Source organism: Canis aureus, chromosome 5 (genome assembly GCF_053574225.1).
Source record: "Canis aureus isolate CA01 chromosome 5, VMU_Caureus_v.1.0, whole genome shotgun sequence".
NCBI classification, from domain to species: domain Eukaryota; kingdom Metazoa; phylum Chordata; class Mammalia; order Carnivora; family Canidae; genus Canis; species Canis aureus.
Genome location: NC_135615.1, coordinates 1,137,325 through 1,157,306, shown reverse-complemented (window position 1 = coordinate 1,157,306; position 19,982 = coordinate 1,137,325). Strand labels below are relative to the sequence as shown.

The following is a 19,982-nucleotide window of genomic DNA, read 5'->3' as shown; positions in this document are numbered from 1 at the left end:
TTGTACTACAAAGCTGTGATCATCAAGACCTGGCACAAAAACAGACACATATATCAATGGAACAGAATAGAGAACCCAGAAATGGGCCCTCAACTCTGTGGTCAATTAATATTCGACAAAGCAGGAAAGACTATCCACTGGAAAAAGGATAGTCTCTTCAATAAATGGTGCTGGGAAAATTGGACTGCTATGTGCAGAAGAATGAGACTATACCATTTTCTTACACCATACACAAAGATAAACTCAAAATGGATGAAAGATCTAAATGTAAGACAAGATGCCTTCAAAATCCTAGAGGAGGACACAGGCAACACCCGTTTTGAATTTGGCCACAGTAACTCCATGCAAAATACATCCATAAAGGTAAGAGAAACAAAAGCAAAAATGAACTATTGGGACTTGATGAAGATAAAAAGCCTATTCACAGCAAAAGAGACAGTCAACAAAACTAAAAGACAACCTACAGAATGGGAGTAGATATTTGCAAATGACCTATCAGGTAAAGGGCTAGTATCCATGATCTATAAAGAACTTAGTAAACTCAACAACAAAGAAACAAACAATTCAATCATGAAATGGGCAAATGACATGAACAGAAATTTCACAGAGGAAGACACAGACATGGCCAACAAGAACATGAGAAAATGCTCTGCATCACTGGCCATCACGGAAATACAAATCAAAACCACAATTAGATACCACCTCACACCAGTGAGAATGGGGAAAACTAATAAAACAGGAAATAACAAATATTGGAGAGGATGTGGAGAAAGGAGAACCCTCTTGCACAGCTGGTGGGAATGTGAACTGCTACAGCCACTCTGGAAAACTCTGTGGAGGTTCCTCAAAGAGTTAAAAATAGACCTGCCCTATGACCCAGCAATTGCACTGCTGGGGATTTACCGCAAAGATATAGATGCAGTGAAACGGCAGGACACCTGCACCCCGATGTTTCTAGCAGCAATGGCCACAATAGCCAAACTGTGGAAGGAGCCTCAGTGCCCATCGAAAGATGAATGGATAAGGAAGATGTGGTCTATGTATACAATGGAATATTACTCAGCCATCAGAAACTTTGAATATGCAGCATTTGCTTCAGCGTGGATGGAACTGGAGGGTATTATGCTGAGTGAAGTCAGGCAATCGGAGAAGGACAAACATTATATGGTCTCATTCATTTGGGGAATATAAAATAGTGAAAGGGAATAAAGGGGAAAGGAGAGAAAATGAGTGGGAATTATCAGTGAGGGTGACAAAATATGAGAGACTCCTAACTCTGGGAAATGAACAAGGAGTAGTGGAAGAGAATGTGGGTGGAGGGATGGGGTGACTGGGTGATGGGCACTGAGGGGGGCACTTGATGGGATGAGCACTGGGTGTTATGCTATATGTTGGCAAATGAACTCCATTAAGAAAATATACAAAAAAAATTTTACCTGCAAAATCATATTGTATACCTAAAACTAATGTAACACCGTGTGTCGACTATACTAAAATATAAAATAAAATAAAATAAAATAAAATAAAATAAAATAGGTGTCGTCTTCTTAAGATTTGTCCCTCTATGGCTTCTGAATACTGAGAATGTCTGGTTGTCTAAGCTAATTGGGGAGCCAGGAGCCTGGCTGACAGACATAAAACTTGATTTCTAGGTATGTGGTCCAGGCCCTTTGCTTTTTAGGGAGTTCCTTCCAAGTTGCAAATCTTATTCCAGGGTTGGGACTTACTGCATTGATTTTGTCTTAAGTTTTCCTAATCATTTCAATGTGGGTATTTTCTTGGTTGTCTGATGTATGGGAGTCACTCAATTAATTTTTGGATTTTTCTCAGAGGGATCTGGTCTGTGTTTATCTGTATATCTATTGCGTCTTTGGGAGAAGGAACACCAGGAGCCTCCTATCCTGCCATCCTATTTTCAATCTATAAGTGTTTTCATATTTAATGTAGGTTTCTTTTTTTTAAAAGAGATTTTATTTATTTATTCATGAGAGACACAGAGAGAGACAGAGACAGAGACACAGGCAGACGGAGAAGCAGGCCCCATGCAGGGAGCCCGATGTGGGACTCAATCCCGGGACCCCGAGATCATGCCCTGAGCCAAAGGCAGGCCCTCAACCACTGAGCCACCCAGGGCTCCCTAATGTGGGTTTCTTGTAAACAACACATAGTTGAGTTCCTTTTTAAAATAAATTGTGACATCTATCTTTTGATTGGTATATTTAGTCCACATCATTTCAAGTAATTATTTTTATACCTGAATTAAGATCTACCAATTTGTTACTTCTTTCTATGCAAGCCCTCCTTCTCTCTCTCTCTCTCTCTCTCTCTCTCTCTCTCTTTTCTCTTTTCTCTTGCCAATGCTGTAAACATGACTTTTTTTTTTCCCTGATATTCACCCTAAGTACCTGATAGGGCTCCTGGAGGAAAATTTCATAAAAGTGTGGAATGTTATATAAGGTTTTGTCCTAGAATATTTTATCAATCCAGTTCATGTTCAGATTCCAGCAATTATTCAATGATACTTTACGTTTTCCTACTCGTTGCTAGATCCGGTTTTGGTTGTTGTTCTCAGTAAGATGTAATTCTCACTATTCATCTATCTGTATAGCTTGGGAGTCACTGTTTGCCCTATGACTTCAGTTCTCTGATGAAGCTAAGGATTGTTGGATTTCAGTTTTTTCAGCTTTTTCTTGTTTTGAGTATAGGAGTGAGACTTCCAAGTTCTTTCTATGTTAGACTGGAAAGTAGAAGTCTTACATATCTTTGAAAAACAATTCTTCCTAGATAGTGCATTTGTTTTGATACTAATATAAATTCCATAACACTAAAAATGTTGATTTTTAAATTTTGTATTCTTAGTACATACACATAAAATTGTGTTTTGTATAGTTTTATATTCAGTAATCTTAATAAATCAAGTTGATAACTCTAAGATTTTTTTGTAGACTGCAGATTCTTTTAGATTGCAGTAACTGCACTATCATATTGTCTGCAACTGAGAGTTTCATTTCTCCCTTTGAATTTTTAACACTTTTCTTTTCTTCTTAATTTATTATAACAGCTAGGATAACCAGGACAATAATGAGTAGAAATAGTTATATATATATACCTATATATAACTATATAATATTTATATATATATCTCATGCCAAATATTGAAGGAAAATAATTTACTGTTCGGTTGTTGAAAAAAGTCTTTTGTATTAAAAAATTTATTAAATTTTTTATTTATTCATGGGAGACACACAGAGAGAGGCAGAGATACAGGCAGAGGGAGAAGCAGGCTTCTGGTAGGGAGCCCAATACATGACTCAGTCCCAGGACCTGGGATCCTGACCTGAGTCAAAGGCAGATGCTCAACTGCTGAGCCACTCAGGTATCCCTCTTTTGTAATTTTTAAAGATATAAATTCTAAATAAAGAAATTTTAGTTCATTTATTTATTGAGATTATGATTTTTATTTAATTAATGAAGTAAAGTGCTACAGTGTTTTTATTCCTGTAAAATTGGTATTAATATTCCCCCTTTCCATTCTGATTTTAGTAATTTGAGTCATTTTTTTTCATCAGTCTAAGTTTTTATCAATTTCATTGATCTAACGAATCCTTTGTGGACAGAATATATTTGGATAATGTTCTTGATCCATTCTGCCAATGTCTGCCTTTTGTTTGGAGAATTGAATCCACTTGTATTTAATTACTCATAAGGAAGAATTTATTGCTGTCATTTTTGACTTGGCTTTTTGTTCCTCATTTCCTCTGATCCTGACCTCTATCATGTTCAGTTGATTTTTTTAAGAGTCTATATGTTTTATTTCCTTTTGTTTATATTCTGTAGATATTTTCTTTTTAGTTACCAAGGGGATTATGTATAATTTCTTAAAATTATAACAATCAATCACCAAACTTAACTCCAGCCATATCCAATAACTACTCCTATACAGCTCCATCCCCTTCTTTTTTTACATTAATGTCATAAACTATTTTTATACATTATATGTTCAATGACATAGATTTGGCTATCTTTGTGTATTTTTTCTTTACAATGCTATATAAAATAAGAAGCGGAGGTACAAACCACAATTTCAGTAATACTGGCTTTTATATTTGGCATGTACTTTACTAGAAATGCTTATTTCTTCATATAGCTTAAAGTTATTATTATCCTATCATTTCAACCTAAAAGATTCCCTTTAGTGTTTCCTGTAGGGTGGATCTAGTAGCAATGCCTTGAGCTCCAGGAGATTTCCTATTCTTTGTAGTTTGATTTTGTGTTGGAGCACTCCTTCACACTTTCACCCAATTTTCTTACTATTTTGAAGATTTTTTTTCTTAATTGGCATTCTCTTATTTACTGTAAGCCTTTGTTTATTTCCCGTTGTTCTGACAAAGTTGGATTTGACAGTTTCTGGGGTTTTTTAAAATACTTTTTCTCTCTTTTTTAAAAAAATATTTATTTATTTATTTACTTATGATAGACATAGAGAGAGAGAGAGAGTCAGAGACACAGGAGGAGGGGGAAGCAGGCTCCATGCAGGAGCCTGATGTGGGACTCGATCCCAGGTCTCCAGGATCACACCCTGGGCTGCAGGCAGCACTAAACCGCTGTGCCACTGGGGCTGCCCTAAAATGCTTTTTCTAAGATCAAGAACTTGGGGCCTCCTAGTCTATTTTGTTGATGTCTGCCTTATTGTGGTTGTTTGAAAACTGTCTCAGAACACTCAGTTTATATTTTATTGCAAAGTACTTAATCGACTGGCCACACTGGCTTTATACATGTTCTAACTTATTTACACATGTTCTGACATATTTTTCTCACTGAGAAACTTCCCAACTTTGTGATAAGTAGATAAAAAAGCAGCCATATTTCCTATCTGAAATCTCCATTTTTAATACATCTTGTTATTCCTATCTTGTGAAAGCTCCATTTTAATATATCTTGTTATTAGAAAAGATGATGTCAGAAATGAAAATTATGTTTTAGAATATATAACATCTAGTTTGCTGTGAACATTCACAATGTAGGGAGAATCTTATATATATTTTTGTTTCATAAACGGGAAAATAAATCTATTAAGCATTAACTAATGAATGCTTGCTTGGTGGATTAATGAGCACATAACAAATTCACCTAAAGATAAATATTGATTGATTAGAATAAAATTAAAGTTGAAAAAGTTTGCCCTATGTTTGAATTTATTTTACAACTATAGATTTGAAATATGTTAACTCTTAAACTGTTTTTCTTGCCCAAACATCATAAATCTCTACTTACCTCTAACTTTATTTAAATCTAATTGATATATTAGATCATTAAGTGATGGATTTATTGCTAGAAGATCTCCTGTATCTTGAAGTTCTGAGGCTGCCTCATTTTTAACTGGAATAATAACAGATTGCCAAATTAGTTGACTTAAAACTAAACTTTTATTTATGGTAAAATTATAGCACATAAAATTAACTTGAAATATTTTACTGGATAGTTATTTAGCCTTATTTTTTAAAAGTTTAAGATTCCAGTTAGTTAATATACAGTATAATATTATTTTCAGGTGCACAATTTAGTGATTCAACACTTACATACAGCACCTGGTGCTCATCACAGGTATACTCCTTAGTCTTATTTACTTCACAATTTAACATACATTACCCAATTAAATATAAATATGCCTAATAATTTTTAAAAGCTGATTAAATATGCCAGATATTATACTAAGTACTTTTCAAATATTACCTTTTTTAATCCTCACAACATTTCTAGGAAGTAAGTATTTTATTTCCACTTAACAAATAAGGGAAGTAGAGCTGAGAGAGATTATGAATATTTTAGAAGTTCACATGGCTATTAGCTGCAAAAGCTTGAAATTAATTTTCTTCCTTTCAAATCCAAAATCTATTCTCCAACTAGTAGACTCAAATGTCTACCAGGGCTGAACATGTCATGTGAGTGAAATGGAACTGGTGATGTTTGGAGTGGCATGAATAATGAAGTGAAATGTAAAGTATATTTTTATTAAAAATAAAAAGGCTGTCACTCTTACTGTCTGTTACAAATGCAGGTCTGGTGTTCCCGAGTCATCTAAATTCTCAAGACAAAAAAAAAAAAATTCTCAAGACAATCCAGAAATGAAGATATTTGCAAGGAATTCCAAGATTTTAAAGTATTTTCAAAGAATTTAAGAGTTTTAAACATGTTTGTAGGACAAAAGAAATCATCAGCTATTATCGCAAGATATCTACCGAATTTTAGAAAGGATTAATTTTAACACATGGATAGGATTTAAGAGTCAATTGCTAGGTTATATTCCTCTATAAAACATGATTATTTATCAACCAACATATCTATCATCTAGCAACAGGAAAATAAGATCTAAAATCTTGAGGAAATCAGCACTTTCAGAAAAAAATACCAATAAGCAAAATATGTCAGGAAAAGAGTGGAAAGAATAATTAAAAATCACAAAGTAATCTTCTCAAAAGTGTGAGGCCCACATATTTTAATGCATGGAATTCCTTATAATTTTTAAGTAATTAAATTCAATTCCATAGCACATTAAAAGGGAATTTTTATTTCTTTTACAAAGTCAAAATAGTTATCACAAAGATATTGACATTGTTATAGACATAATTGGCATAACCAACAATAAAAAACTGCACATAAATATAATGCAATGAAATATGTCATATATGTAACAATAGATAATAGCTTTATTAAAAATAAAAGAAACAAGTAAAATCAAATTTAATAATATTTGGTAATATTTAAAAAACACATCCAAAATATTATTTCAATATGTAATAAAAATATAATTGATGCGATATTTTTGAATATAAAATTTTCATATTTTTCATGTTTGATATTTCACAGCTGAAAACTTACCTAATCTGGGGAAGGAAACAGACATTCAGATCCAGGAAGCACAAAGAACTCCCATCAAAATCAATAAAAGCAGGCCAATACCAACACATGTTATAATTAAACTGGCAAAATATAGTGAAAAAGAAAAAAAAATCTTAAAAGCAGTGAGATGAAAGAAATCCTTAACTTACAAGGGAAGACCCACTAGGCTAGCTGCAGATTTCTGAACAAAAACTTGGCAAGCCAGAAGGCAGTGACATGATATATTCAACATGCTAAAGGGGAAAAATCCACAACCAAGAATATTCTATTCGGTAAGGCTATTGTTCTGAATAGGAGAGAGTAAGGTTTCCCAGACAAAAACTAAAGAGGTTCATGACCATTAAATCATCCCTCAAGAAATACTAAAGGGTTCTCTTTGAGTGGAAAGAATTGTCCAGGAGTGACAAGAACAAGAAGGGATCAGAGAAAATCTCCAGAAACAATGATAAAACAAGTAATAAAATAGCAATAAATACATATGTATCAGTAATCACTTTGATTATAAATAGACTAAATGTTGCAATCAAAAGACATAGGGCATCAGAATGGATTAAAAAACAAGACTCTCCTATATGCTGCCTTCAAGAGACTAATTTTTAACCTAAAAACAACTGCAAATTGAGAGAGGGGATGAAGAAATATCTATCATGCAAATAGATGTCCAAAGAAAGCCAGAGTAGCCATACTTATATTGGACAAACTAGACATTAAAACAAAGACTGTACAGAGAGACAAAGAAGGACACTATACAATATAAAGAGGACAATGCAAGAAGAAGATCCAATAATTGCAAATTTGTATGCACCAAAAATGAGAACACCCCAGTATATAAAACAATTAATAATAAACATAAAGGAAATCATTGGTAATAATACAATAATAGTAGGAAACTTTAACACCAATTTACATCAATAGACAGATCATCTAAACAGAAAACCAACAAGGAAACAATGACTTTGCATGAAACACTGGACCAGGTGGATCTAACAGATATATTCAGAATATTTCATCCTAAAACAGTAGAATACTCATTCTTTTCAACTGCACATGGAGCATTCTCCATAATATATTAGGTCACAAAACAGGCTTGAACAAATACAAAAACTTTGAAATGATATCATGCACATTTTTTGAACACAAAACTATAAAACTGGAAGTCAACCACAGGAAAAAAAATCTGGAAAAATCCCAAATAGATGGAGATTAAACAACATGCTACTACTACATAATGAATGGATCAACCAGGAAATATAAAAGGAAATAAAAACTACATGGTCCTTTCCCCCAGTAATATTCTTTCTTGCTTTGATGAAGATCAATTGACCATATAGTTCTGGAATAATTTTTAGGTTTTCTGTTCTGTTTATTTACCTATTTGATTTTGTGTCAGTACCACACTGTTGTGATCACTACCGCCTTGTAATATAACTTGAAGTCCAGAATTGTGATCCTCCAGCTTTGCTTTGCTTTTTCAAGATGGCTTTGGCTATTCAGAGTCTTTTATAGTGCCAAGCAAATTTTAGGATTGTTTGTTCTAGCTCTGTGAAAAATTCTGATGGTATTTTATTAGGGATTGCATTAAACTTATAGCTTGCTTTGGGTAGCATAGATATTTTAACAATATTTGTTCTAATCCATGAGCATGGAATATTTTTCCATTTCTTTGTGTCATCTTCAATTTCTTTCATAAGTGTCCTATAGTTTTTCAGAGTGCAGATATTTTACCTCTTTGGTTACGTTTATTCCTAGGTATCTTATGGTTTTGAGTGCAGTTGTAAATGGGATCAATTCCCTGATGCTTCATTATTGGTGGATAGAAATGCAGCAGGTTAAGTGTGTGATTCTTGATTTTGGCTCAGGTCATGATCTCAAGGTCATGAGATCAAGCCCTGTGTCAGGCTTCACACTCACTGGGGAGTCAAATTGAGATACTGTCTCTCTCCCCTACCCTCTACCCTGCTTGCTTGCAATCTCTCTTGGGCTCTCTCTCTCTAAAACAAATAAATAAATACATTTTGAAAAAGAAACGCAACAGAATTCTGTGCATTGATTTTGTATCTTGTGTCTTTACTGAATTTGTTTATCAGTTCTAGTAATTTTTTTGTCTTTTGAGTCTTCTATATAATCATATAATCTGCAAATAATAAAAATATGATTCTCCTTTGCCAATTTTTTTTGCCTCAAAAAGTGACATTTATTCAAAGAAAAAAAAAAGAAAAAAATGACAATATGTCCATCCCTTGGCTCCTTCCCTCCCCCCTCCTTTGCCAATTTGATGTGTTTCTTTCAACAAACTATGTTGGGTGTTTCCCTCTATTTTTTTTCCTTCCTCTATATTCATCTGTTTTTGTTTCTCAAATCACGATATTGTACACTTGAAATTAATATTGGACTTTTAAAAATATTTTTTATTGAAGTTCAATTTGCCAACATATAGTATAACACCCAGTGATCATCCCATCAAATGCCCCCCTCAGTGCCTGTCACCCAGTCACCCCATCCCCCTGCCCACCTCCCCTTCCACTACTCCTTGTTTGTTTCCCAGAATTAGGAGCCTCTCATGTTTTGTCACTCTCTAATTTTTCCCACTCATTTTCTCTCCTTTCCCCTATAGTCCCATTGACTATTTTTTATATTCCCCGAATGAGTGAAACCATATAATGATTGTCCTTCTCCAATTGACTTACTTAACTCAGCATAATATTGGACTTTAAGTTAACTAAGTGGAATTTGAATAAAAACTTTAAAAATTCCAGTTATAATTGCATCAAAAAGAATAAAATTCCTAGGAATAAACTTAGCCAAGCAGGTGAAAGACCTGTACTACAAGAACCAAAAAGCATTGATAAAAATAACTGAAGATAACACAAAGTAATGATATTCCACACTCATAAGTGAGGAGAACCAATATTCTTAAAATGTCCACACTACATAAAGCAATCTATAGATTTAATGCAATCCCTATCAAAATATGAACAGCATTTCACAGAACTAGGACATATTATCCTAAAATTTGTATGGAACTACAAAGGACCCAGAATATTAAAGCAATCTTGAAAAATAAAAACAAACTGGATGTGTCGTAATTCCACATCTCAACAGTATATATCTGTAGTAATCAGAACAGACTGGCACAAAGATGGACACATAGATCACTAGAACAAAGAGTACAGAAATAAACCCAGACTTTTTTTAAATAATAAATTTATTTTTTATTGGTGTTCAATTTGACAACATACAGAATAACACCCAGTGCTCATCCCGTCAAGTGCCCGTCAGTGCCCGTCACCCAGTCACCCCCATACCCCCCTCCTCCCCTTCCACCACCTCTAGTTCGATTCCCAAGTTAGGAGTCTTTAGGTTCTGTCTCATTCTCTGACATTTCCTACCCATTTCTTCTCCCTTCCCTTCTATTCCCTTTCACTATTATTTATATTCCCCAAATGAATGAGAACATATAATGTTTGTCCTTCTCCGATTGACTTATTTCACTCAGCATAATACCCTCCAGTTCCATCCATGTTGAAGCAAATGGTGGGTATTTGTCATTTCTAATGGCTGAGGAATATTCCATTGTACACATAAACCACATCTTCTTTATCCATTCATCTTTCGTTGGACACCGAGGCTCCTTCCACAGTTTGGCTATTGTGGACATTGCTGCTATAAACATTGGGGTGCAGGTGTCCCAGCGTTTCATTGCATTTGTATCTTTGGGGTAAATCCCCAACAGTGCAATTGCTGGGTCGTAGGGCAGGTCTATTTTTAACTCTTTGAGGAACCTCCACACAGTTTTCCAGAGTGACTGCACCAGTTCACATTCCCACCAAAAGTGCAAGAGGGTTCCCTTTTCTCCGCATCCTCTCCAACATTTGTGGTTTCCTGCCTTGTTAGTTTTCCCCATTCTCACTGGTGTGAGGTGGTATCTCATTGTGGTTTTGATTTGTATTTCCCTGATGGCAAGTGATGCAGAGCATTTTCTCATGTGCGTGTTGGCCATGTCTATGTCTTCCTCTGTGAGATTTCTCTTCATGTCTTTTGCCCATTTCACAATTGGATTGTTTGTTTCTTTAGTGTTGAGTTTAAGAAGTTCTTTATAGATCTTGGAAACTAGCGCTTTATCTGATAGGTCATTTGCAAATATCTTCTCCCATTCTGTAGGTTGCCTTTTAGTTTTGTTGACTGTATCCTTTGCTGTGCAAAAGCTTCTTATCTTGATGAAGTCCCAAAAGTTCATTTTTGCTTTTGTTTCTTTTGCCTTCGTGGATGTATCTTGCAAGAAGTTACTGTGGTCGAGTTCAAAAAGGGTGTTCCCTGTGTTCTCCTCTAGGATTTTGATGGAATCTTGTCTCACATTTAGTTCTTTCATCCATTTTGAGTTTATCTTTGTGTGTGGTGCAAGAGAGTGGTCTAGTTTCATTCTTCTGCATGTGGATGTCCAATTTTCCCAGCACCATTTATTGAAGAGACTGTCTTTCTTCCAGTGGATAGTCTTTCTGCCTTTATCGAATATTAGTTGACCATAAAGTTCGGGGTCCACTTCTGGGTTCTCTATTCTGTTCCATTCATCTGTTTTTGTGCCAGTACCACACTGTCTTGATGACCACAGCTTTGTAGTACAACCTGAAATCTGGCATGTGATGCCGCCAGATATGGTTTTCTTTTTTAAAATTCCCCCGGCTATTCGGGGTCTTTTCTGATTCCACACAAATCTTAAAATAATTTTTTCTAACTCTCTCAAGAAAGTCTATGGTATTTGGATAGGGATTGCATTAAACGTGTAAATAGCCCTGGGTAACATTGACATTTTCACAATATTAATTCTGCCAATCCATGAGCATGGAAGATTTTTCCATCTCTTTGTGTCTTCCTCAATTTCTTTCAGAAGTGTTCTATAGTTTTTAGGGTATAGATCCTTTACCTCTTTGGTTAGGTTTATTCCTAGGTATCTTATGCTTTTGGGTGCAATTGTAAATGGGATTGATGCCTTAATTTCTCTTTCTTCAGTCTCATTGTTAGTGTATAGAAATTCCACTGACTTCTGGGCATTGATTTTGTATCCTGCCACGCTACCAAATTGCTGTATGAGTTCTAGCAATCTTGGGGTGGAGGCTTTGGGGTTTTCTATGTAGAGTATCATGTTATCGGCGAAGAGGGAGAGTTTGACTTCTTCTTTGCCATTTTGAATGCCTTTAATGTCTTTTTGTTGTCTGATTGCTGAGGCTAGGACTTCCAGTACTATGTTGAATAGCAGTGGTGAGAGTGGACATCCCTGTCTTGTTCCTGATCTTAGGGGAAAGGCTCCCAGTGCTTCCCCATTGAGAATGATATTTGCTGTGGGCTTTTCGTAGATGGCTTTTAAGATGTTGAGGAATGTTCCCTCTATCCCTACACCCTGAAGAGTTTTGATCAGGAATGGATGCTGTATTTTGTCAAATGCTTTCTCTGCATCCAATGAGAGGATCATATGGTTCTTGGTTTCTCTCTTGCTGATATGATGAATCACACTGATTGTTTTATGAGTTTGAACCAGCCTTGTGTCCCAGGGATAAATCCTACTGGGTCATGGTGAATAATTTTCTTAAGGTACTGTTGGATCCTATTGGCTAGTATCTTGTTGAGAATTTTTGCATCCGTGTTCATCAGGGATATTGGTCTGTAATTCTCCTCTTTGGTGGGGTCTTTGTCTGGTTTTGGAATTAAGGTGATGCTGGCCTCATAGAACGAATTTGGAAGTACTCCATCTCTCTCTCTTTCCAAACAGCTTTAGTAGAATAGGTATAGTTTCTTCTTTAAACGTTTGATAGAATTCCCCAGGGAAGCCTGCTGGCCCTGGACTCTTGTGTCTTGGGAGGGTTTTGATGACTGCTTCAATTTCCTCCCTGGTTATTGGCCTGTTCAGGTTTTCTATTTCTTCCTGTTCCAGTTTTGGTAGTTTGTGGCTTTCCAGCAATGCGTCCATTTCTTCTAGATTGCCTAATATATTGGCGTATAGCTGTTCATAATATGTTTTTAAAATCGTTTGTATTTCCTTGGTGTTGGTAGTGATCTTTCTTTTCTCATTCATGATTTTATTAATTTGAGTCTTCTCTCTCTTCTTTTTAATAAGGCTGGCTAATGGTTTATCTATCTTATTAATTCTTTCAAAGAACCAACTCCTGGTTTGGTTGATCTGTTCCACAGTTCTTCTGGTCTCGATTTCATTGAGTTCTGCTCGAATTTTAATTAACTCTCTTCTTCTGCTGGGTGTAGGATCTATCTGCTGTTTTTTCTCTAGCTCCTTTATGTGTAAGGTTAGCTTTTGTATTTGAGTTCTTTCCAGTTTTTTGAATGGATGCTTGTATTGCGATGTATTTCCCCCTTAGGACTGCTTTTGCTGCATCAAAGATTTTGAACGGTTGTATCTTCATTCTCATTAGTTTCCATGAATCTTTTTAATTCTTCCTTAATTTCCTGGTTGACCCTTTCATCTTTTAGCAGGATGGTCCTTAACCTCCACGTGTTTGAGGTCCTTCCAAACTTCTCGTTGTGATTTAGTTCTAATTTCAAGGCATTATGGTCTGAGAATATGCAGGGGACGATCCCAATCTTTTGGTATGGGTTCATACCCGATTTGTGACCCAGTATGTGGTCTATTTGGAGAAAGTTCCATGTGCACTTGAGAAGAATGTGTATTCAGTTGAATTTGGATGTAAAGTTCTGTAGATATCTATGAAATCCATATGGTCCAGCTGGTCCAGCTTCATTTAAAGCTCTCGTTTCTTTGGAGATGTTGTGTTTAGATACCTATCGAGTGTAGAAAGCGCTAGATTGAAGTCACCAAGTGTAAGTGTATTATTATCTAAGTATTTCTTCACTTTGGTTATTAATTGGTTTAAATATTTGGCAGCTCCCACATTCGGGGCATATATATTGAGGATTGTTAAGTCCTCTTGTTCGATAGATACTTTAAGTTGATATAGTGTCCCTCTTCATCTCTCACTATAGTCCTCGGGGTAAATTTTAGTCTATCTGATATAAGGATGGCTACCCCTGCTTTCTTTTGAGGACCATTTGAATGGTAAATGATTCTCCAACCTTTTATTTTCAGGTTGTTGGTGTCCTTCTGTCTAAAATGAGTCTGTTGTAGACAGAAAATAGATGGGTCCTGCTTTTTTATCCAGTCTGACACCCTGCGGCTTTTGATGGGGTCATTAAGCCCGTTCACGTTCAGAGTTACTATTGACAGATATGAGTTTAGTGTCATCATGCTATCTGTTCAGTCCTTGTTTTTGTGGATTGTTCCACTGGACTTCTACTTAAGGGGGAATTTTAAGAGTCCCCCTTAAAATTTCTTGCAGAGCTGGTTTGGAGGTCACATATTCTTTCAGTTTCTGCCTGTCTTGGAAGCTCTTTACATCTCCTTCCATTCTGAATGAGAGCCTTGCTGGATAAAGTATTCTTGGTTGCATGTTTTTCTCTTTTAGGACCCTGAATATATCCTGCCAGCCGTTTCTGGCCTGCCTGGTCTCTGTGACAGGAGAGGTCTGCTGTTACCCTAATACTCCTCCCCATAAAAGTCATGGATTTCTTGACTCTTGCTGCTTTAAGGATCTTCTCTTTATCTTTGGAATTTGCAAGCTTCACTACAAATGTCGAGGTGTTGAACGGTTTTTATTGATTTTGGGGGGGGGGATCTCTCTATTTCCTGGATCTGAATGCCTGTTTCCCTTCCCAGATTAGGAAAGTTTTCAGCTAGGTTTTGTTCAAATATATATTCTGGACCTCTGTCCCTTTTGGCATCCTCGGGAACCCCAATTAAACGTAGGTTTTTCTTCCTCAGACTGTCATTTATCCCTTAATCTATTCTCATGGTCTTTTAATTGTCTCTTTTTTCCTCAGTTTCCCTCTTTGCCATCAACTTGTCTTCTATGTCACTCACTCGTTCTTCCACCTCGTTAACCCTCCTCGTTAGGAATTCTAGTTTGGATTGCATCTCATTCAATTGATTTTTAATTTCTGCCTGATTAGCTCTAAATTCTGCAGTCATGAAGTCTCTTGAGTCCTTTATGCTTTTTTCTAGAGCCACCAGTACCTTTATAGTAGTGCTTCTGAAATGGCTTTCTGGCATTGAATTGTAATCCAGATGTTGTAACTCTGTGGGAGAGAGGACTGTTTCTGATTCTTTCTTTTGAGGTGAGGTTTTCCTTCTAGTCATTTTGCTCAGTGCAGAGTGGCCAAAAACAAGTTGTATTGGGAAAAGGAGAAAAAGAGAGGAGAGAAAGAAGGAAAGAAAAGAGAAAAAGAAAAAGGGAAGAAAGAAAGAGAAAAAGAGATAGAAAAAGAAAGAAACGGAAAAAAGGGGTGGGGGAAGAAAACAGAAATCAAAAAGCACAAAAATAAAAAAAGAAAAGAAAAAGAAAGAAACACGGGGGAGTATCTTCTGATTCTGTATACTTTAAGTCCCTTGACTTCCCCTGGAACTTGTCCGTCTAGGTGGTCTTCTGGGGGAGGGGCCTGCTGTGCTGATTTTCAGGTGTTAGCACTTGGGGGAGCTGCTCAGCCCCCTGCCTGGTGCAGGGCTCAGTGGGGGTTGTTTACCCCGTGAGGCCCCTGGAGGAACAACCGCAGTGGCGGGGCCAGCTCTGCAGCCCTGGAGTCAGCCCCCGCAGTAGCTCCAGAGCTCTCCGTCTGCAGGGCCTGGAGGCTCCGGGCCGGGCCGCTGATCTGCTCAGCTGGGGCAGGAGCGTCCTTGCTGTCCTGGGCCCTCCTGGCCTCTGCCTGTCCCGGGGGAGGCCGGATCCTGGGCTGTGTCCCGGCGCCCTGTGCTCCGGGGCCTGCGCTGTTGGATTCGCGCTCCCGCCCCGCAACCCCCTCCGCGGAGCCGCCCCCGAGCCCCCCCAGCTGCTCCCGCCCCGCAGCCCCCTCCGCGGAGCCGCCCCCGACCCCCCCCAGCTGCTCCCGCCCCGCAGCCCCCTCCGCGGAGCCGCCCCCGAGCCCCCCCGAGCTGCTCCCGCCCCGCAGCCCCCTCCGCGGAGCCGCCCCCGAGCCCCCCGAGCTGCTCCCGCCCTGCAGCCCCCTCCGCGGAGCCGCCCCCGACCCCCCCCAGCTGCTCCCGCCCCGCAGCCCCCTCCGCGGAGCCGCCCCCGAGCCCCCCCGAGCTGCTCCCGCCCCGCAGCCCCCTCCGCGGAGCCGCCCCCGAGCCCCCCCGAGCTGCTCCCGCCCCGCAGCCCCCTCCGCGGAGCCGCCCCCGAGCCCCCCGAGCTGCTCCCGCCCTGCAGCCCCCTCCGCGGAGCCGCCCCCGAGCCCCCCGAGCTGCTCCCGCCCCGCAGCCCCCTCCGCGGAGCCGCCCCCGAGCCCCCCCGAGCTGCTCCCGCCCCGCAGCCCCCTCCGCGGAGCCGCCCCCGAGCCCCCCGAGCTGCTCCCGCCCTGCAGCCCCCTCCGCGGAGCCGCCCCCGAGCCCCCCCGAGCTGCTCCGGGTCCCGCCGTGCGCGCTGCAGCCCTTAGGGAGCTCGGCGCACTCTCCCCGGGCGCAGGTGTCTGTTACTGTCCCAGGGAACCCGAGGGCATCCCCGCCCTCCTGGGTCCTGCTCCAACTCCCTGCGAGCGCCTTTGCGCCCGGGAAGGTCGGTGCAGCTCCTGCTTATCCGGGACGGGGCTCTCCTGTCCTGGGGACACTCGCCCCGGCCTCAGCCCGGCTACTCGCGGGCCCCTCCCCCTTGGAGGCCTTTTGTTTCTTTATTTCTTTTTCCCCGTCTTCCTACCTTGATAGAAGCGTGAACTCTTCTCACTGTAGCATTCCAGCTGTTCTCTCTTTAAATCTCAGGCCGAATTTGTATATTTTCAGGATGATTTGAAGGTTATCTAGGTAATTTGGTGGGGACAGGTGATTTGGGGACCCTAGTCTTCCACCTCCCATACAAAGCATTTTTTTTTTTAGCATTTTTAAATTTAATGCAATTCCTATCTAAATACCAGTGGCATTTTCACAGAACAAGAACAAATAATGCTAAAATTTGTATGGAAACCTCAAAAGACCAGGAATTACCAAAGCAATTTTGAAAAAGATAAAAACTGGAGGTATCCCAGATTTCAAAATACACTACAAATCTAGTAATCACAACAGTACGGTACTGCACAAAAATAGACACATTGATCATTGGAACAGAATAAAGAGTCCACGTTTTTGTGGTCAGTTAATCTACAATAAAGTATGTAAGAATATTCAGTGGGAAAAAGGTAGTATCTCTCAACAAATGTTGAGAAAACTGGACAGCTTTCTCACATCACACACACAAAAAAGTTCAAAATGGATTAATGGCCCAAATGTTGAGACTTGAAACCATAAAATTCCTCGAAGAAAATAGAGGCAGTAATTTCTTTGAAATTATACTCAGGTATAGAAATATTTTTCTAGAAAAGCAAAATTAAACTGTTGGGACACACCAGAATAAAAGGATTTTGTACATCAACGAAAACAAAGAGGCATCCTATTAAATGGGAGAAGATATTTGCAAATGATGTGTCCAAGAAGGAATTAATATCCAATGTATATAAAGAATTTATACAACACAACACCAAAAGAAATCCCCAAATAATCCAGTTTTAAAATGACAGAGGAAATTAATAGACATTTTATCAAAGAAGACATGAATATGGCTAACAGACATATGATTAGTTGCTCATCATAACTAATAATCAGGGACATGCAAATCAAAACCACAATGAAGTATCACCTCACACCTGTCAAAATGGCTAAAATCAAAAATACAAGAAATAATAAGTATTGGCAAGGATGAGGAGAGAAAGGAACTTTCATTTGCTGTTGGAGGGAATACAAACTGGTGCAACCATTGTGGAAAATAGTCTGAGATACTTTAAAAAATTAAAAATAGTAGTACCTTATGATCCAGTAATTCCACTACTTGATATTTACCCAAAAAAATGAAAACACTAATTCCAGGAGACATATGCACCTGTATGTTTATTGCAGCATTATTTACAATAGCCATGAAATCAAAGCAACTGGGATGTCCACTGATAGATGAATGGATAAAGAAGTGATATAGATAGATAGATATAGATATATACACAATGCAGTATTATTCAGCCATAAAAAAGAATGAAATTTTTCCATTTACAACTATGTGAATGTATCTAGAGAGTATAATGGTAAGTCAAAGAAGTCAGTCAGAGAAAGACCATATGATTTCACTCATATGCAGAATTTAAGAAACAAAGAAAAACAGAGACAAACAAAAACCTAGGCTCTTGGTGATTGCCAGAGGGGAAGTACCTGGGTAGGTGAGTGAAATAGTCAAAGGGGATTAAGAGTACCCATATTGTGATGAGCACTGAGTAATGCATAGAATTGTTGAATCACTGAAGCTAATAAAACACCATGTTAATTATACTTTAGTAAGAGGGATTAATTTATATTTTATTTCAATGTTTGTTTCTTCATGGAAATAATCTATAATATAAATCAGTCTTTTGAACAGGGGAAATATAAATCTCACATTTTATTTTTTCCATTTGTCTTAATACCATTTGGTAAACAATTTTTTTATATGACCAGTTTTCTTTTAATGTATCATATGTTTTTTTTTTAAGATTTTATTTATTTATTCATGAGAGAGAGAGGGGGGGGGGCAGAGACACAGGCAGAGGGAGAAGCAGGCTCCATGCAGGGAGCCCGATGTGGGACTGGATCCTGGGTGTCCAGGATCACGCCCTGGGCCAAAGGCAGCACTAAACCGCTGAGCCACCCCGGCTGCCCTTATATGGTATTTTTTTACTAATTTCTAGAATTTCTAGTCTGCTCCATTGATCTGAGTGTTAATTAGTCATTATTGAAACTTTTTAATGTGTAATTATATCGGGAATCCCTGGGTGGCTCAGAGAATCCCTGGGTGGCTCAGCAGTTGATAATAACAAGTGTAGTAGTACCCCCTTACCCATGGAGGGTATGTACCAAGGCCCCCAGTGGATGTCTGAAATTGCAGTACCAAACCTTATATATACCATGTGTTTTCCTACATATATATATATATATGTATATATATATATGTATATATATATATATACCTATGATAAAGTTTAATTTATAAATTAGGCACAGAAGAGATTAACAACAATAAATTATAAGAACATAGGACAATTATAACCACATATTATAATAAAAGTTAAGTAAATGTGAATGCTCTCTCAAATACCATACTGTACTCACCCTTCTTTTTGTGATGAAATGATAAAATGCTAAGTGATGAGATGAAGTGAGGTGAATGACTTAGGCACTATAATTAGTGTTAGGCAACTACTGACCTTCTGATTAAATTTCAGAAGAATGATCACCTGCTTCCAGATCATGGTTACCAGACTAGGGTAACTGAAACCATGGAAAGTAAAGCTCCAAATAAGGGGAAACTACTGTGGATCAACTGTAAGAAATTCTGATAGCAACAGAGAAATGATAGCAAGAGAAAGGAAGAGCAAAAGAAGGATTTGCATGAGAAATTGAGGAAACAGTTTCATTAGTTCAAAGTTGAATACAATCAGATACTTCCAAGGTTTTCTCTAGTTCTCTTTGGGTCATAGCAAGATAAAGAGGTAGATTATCTAGGTTTGAAGTCCATCTTTAATTATGATATTTAGGCAAGTTACACCATGTCTCACTGTTCTCATTTCTTAAGTGGTGATAATAATAATACTTCCCTCATAGAGCCTCTGCATGCATAACTTATTGTTTGATAGTAAATGTTTAATATGTAACAAATGTTTGATATTATTATTATTGTTTTTGTTTTAAAAGTCTGCATATAAAAATCATAATTGGTTAGTTTGGTATATATTTGTAACTATATTCCAAATTAATTTTTCTGAATATGAATACTTACTTATGTGACTTAAAGTTATTTTTAATATTGTATATACTAAGCACTTCCACTTGGACAATCATGTGTTTCTCAATTTGAGGATGATCTTTTGAGTTAGAGTCTACTGGCAAAAGATTTTTTTTTTTCTGGCAAAAGATTTTTATCTGACATCTGAGGCACCTACCTTCTCATCTACAAAATAGATGCTTGAAATACATTAAAGAGAAG

General features: G+C 38.0%; 1 protein-coding gene across 8 annotated transcripts in view; it reads right to left on the bottom strand.

Moving 5' to 3' along the window:
- CCDC7 (coiled-coil domain containing 7) overlaps positions 1-19,982 on the bottom strand; it is a 383,481-nt gene that overhangs the window by 91,712 nt on the left and 271,787 nt on the right. For all 8 annotated transcript variants that reach the window (XM_077896533.1, XM_077896532.1, XM_077896535.1 and 5 more), the window contains one exon: positions 5,275-5,379. In XM_077896533.1, the coding sequence (XP_077752659.1) occupies positions 5,275-5,379 (105 nt within the window). Of the gene's footprint in view, positions 1-5,274; positions 5,380-19,982 lie in introns of those variants that run through there.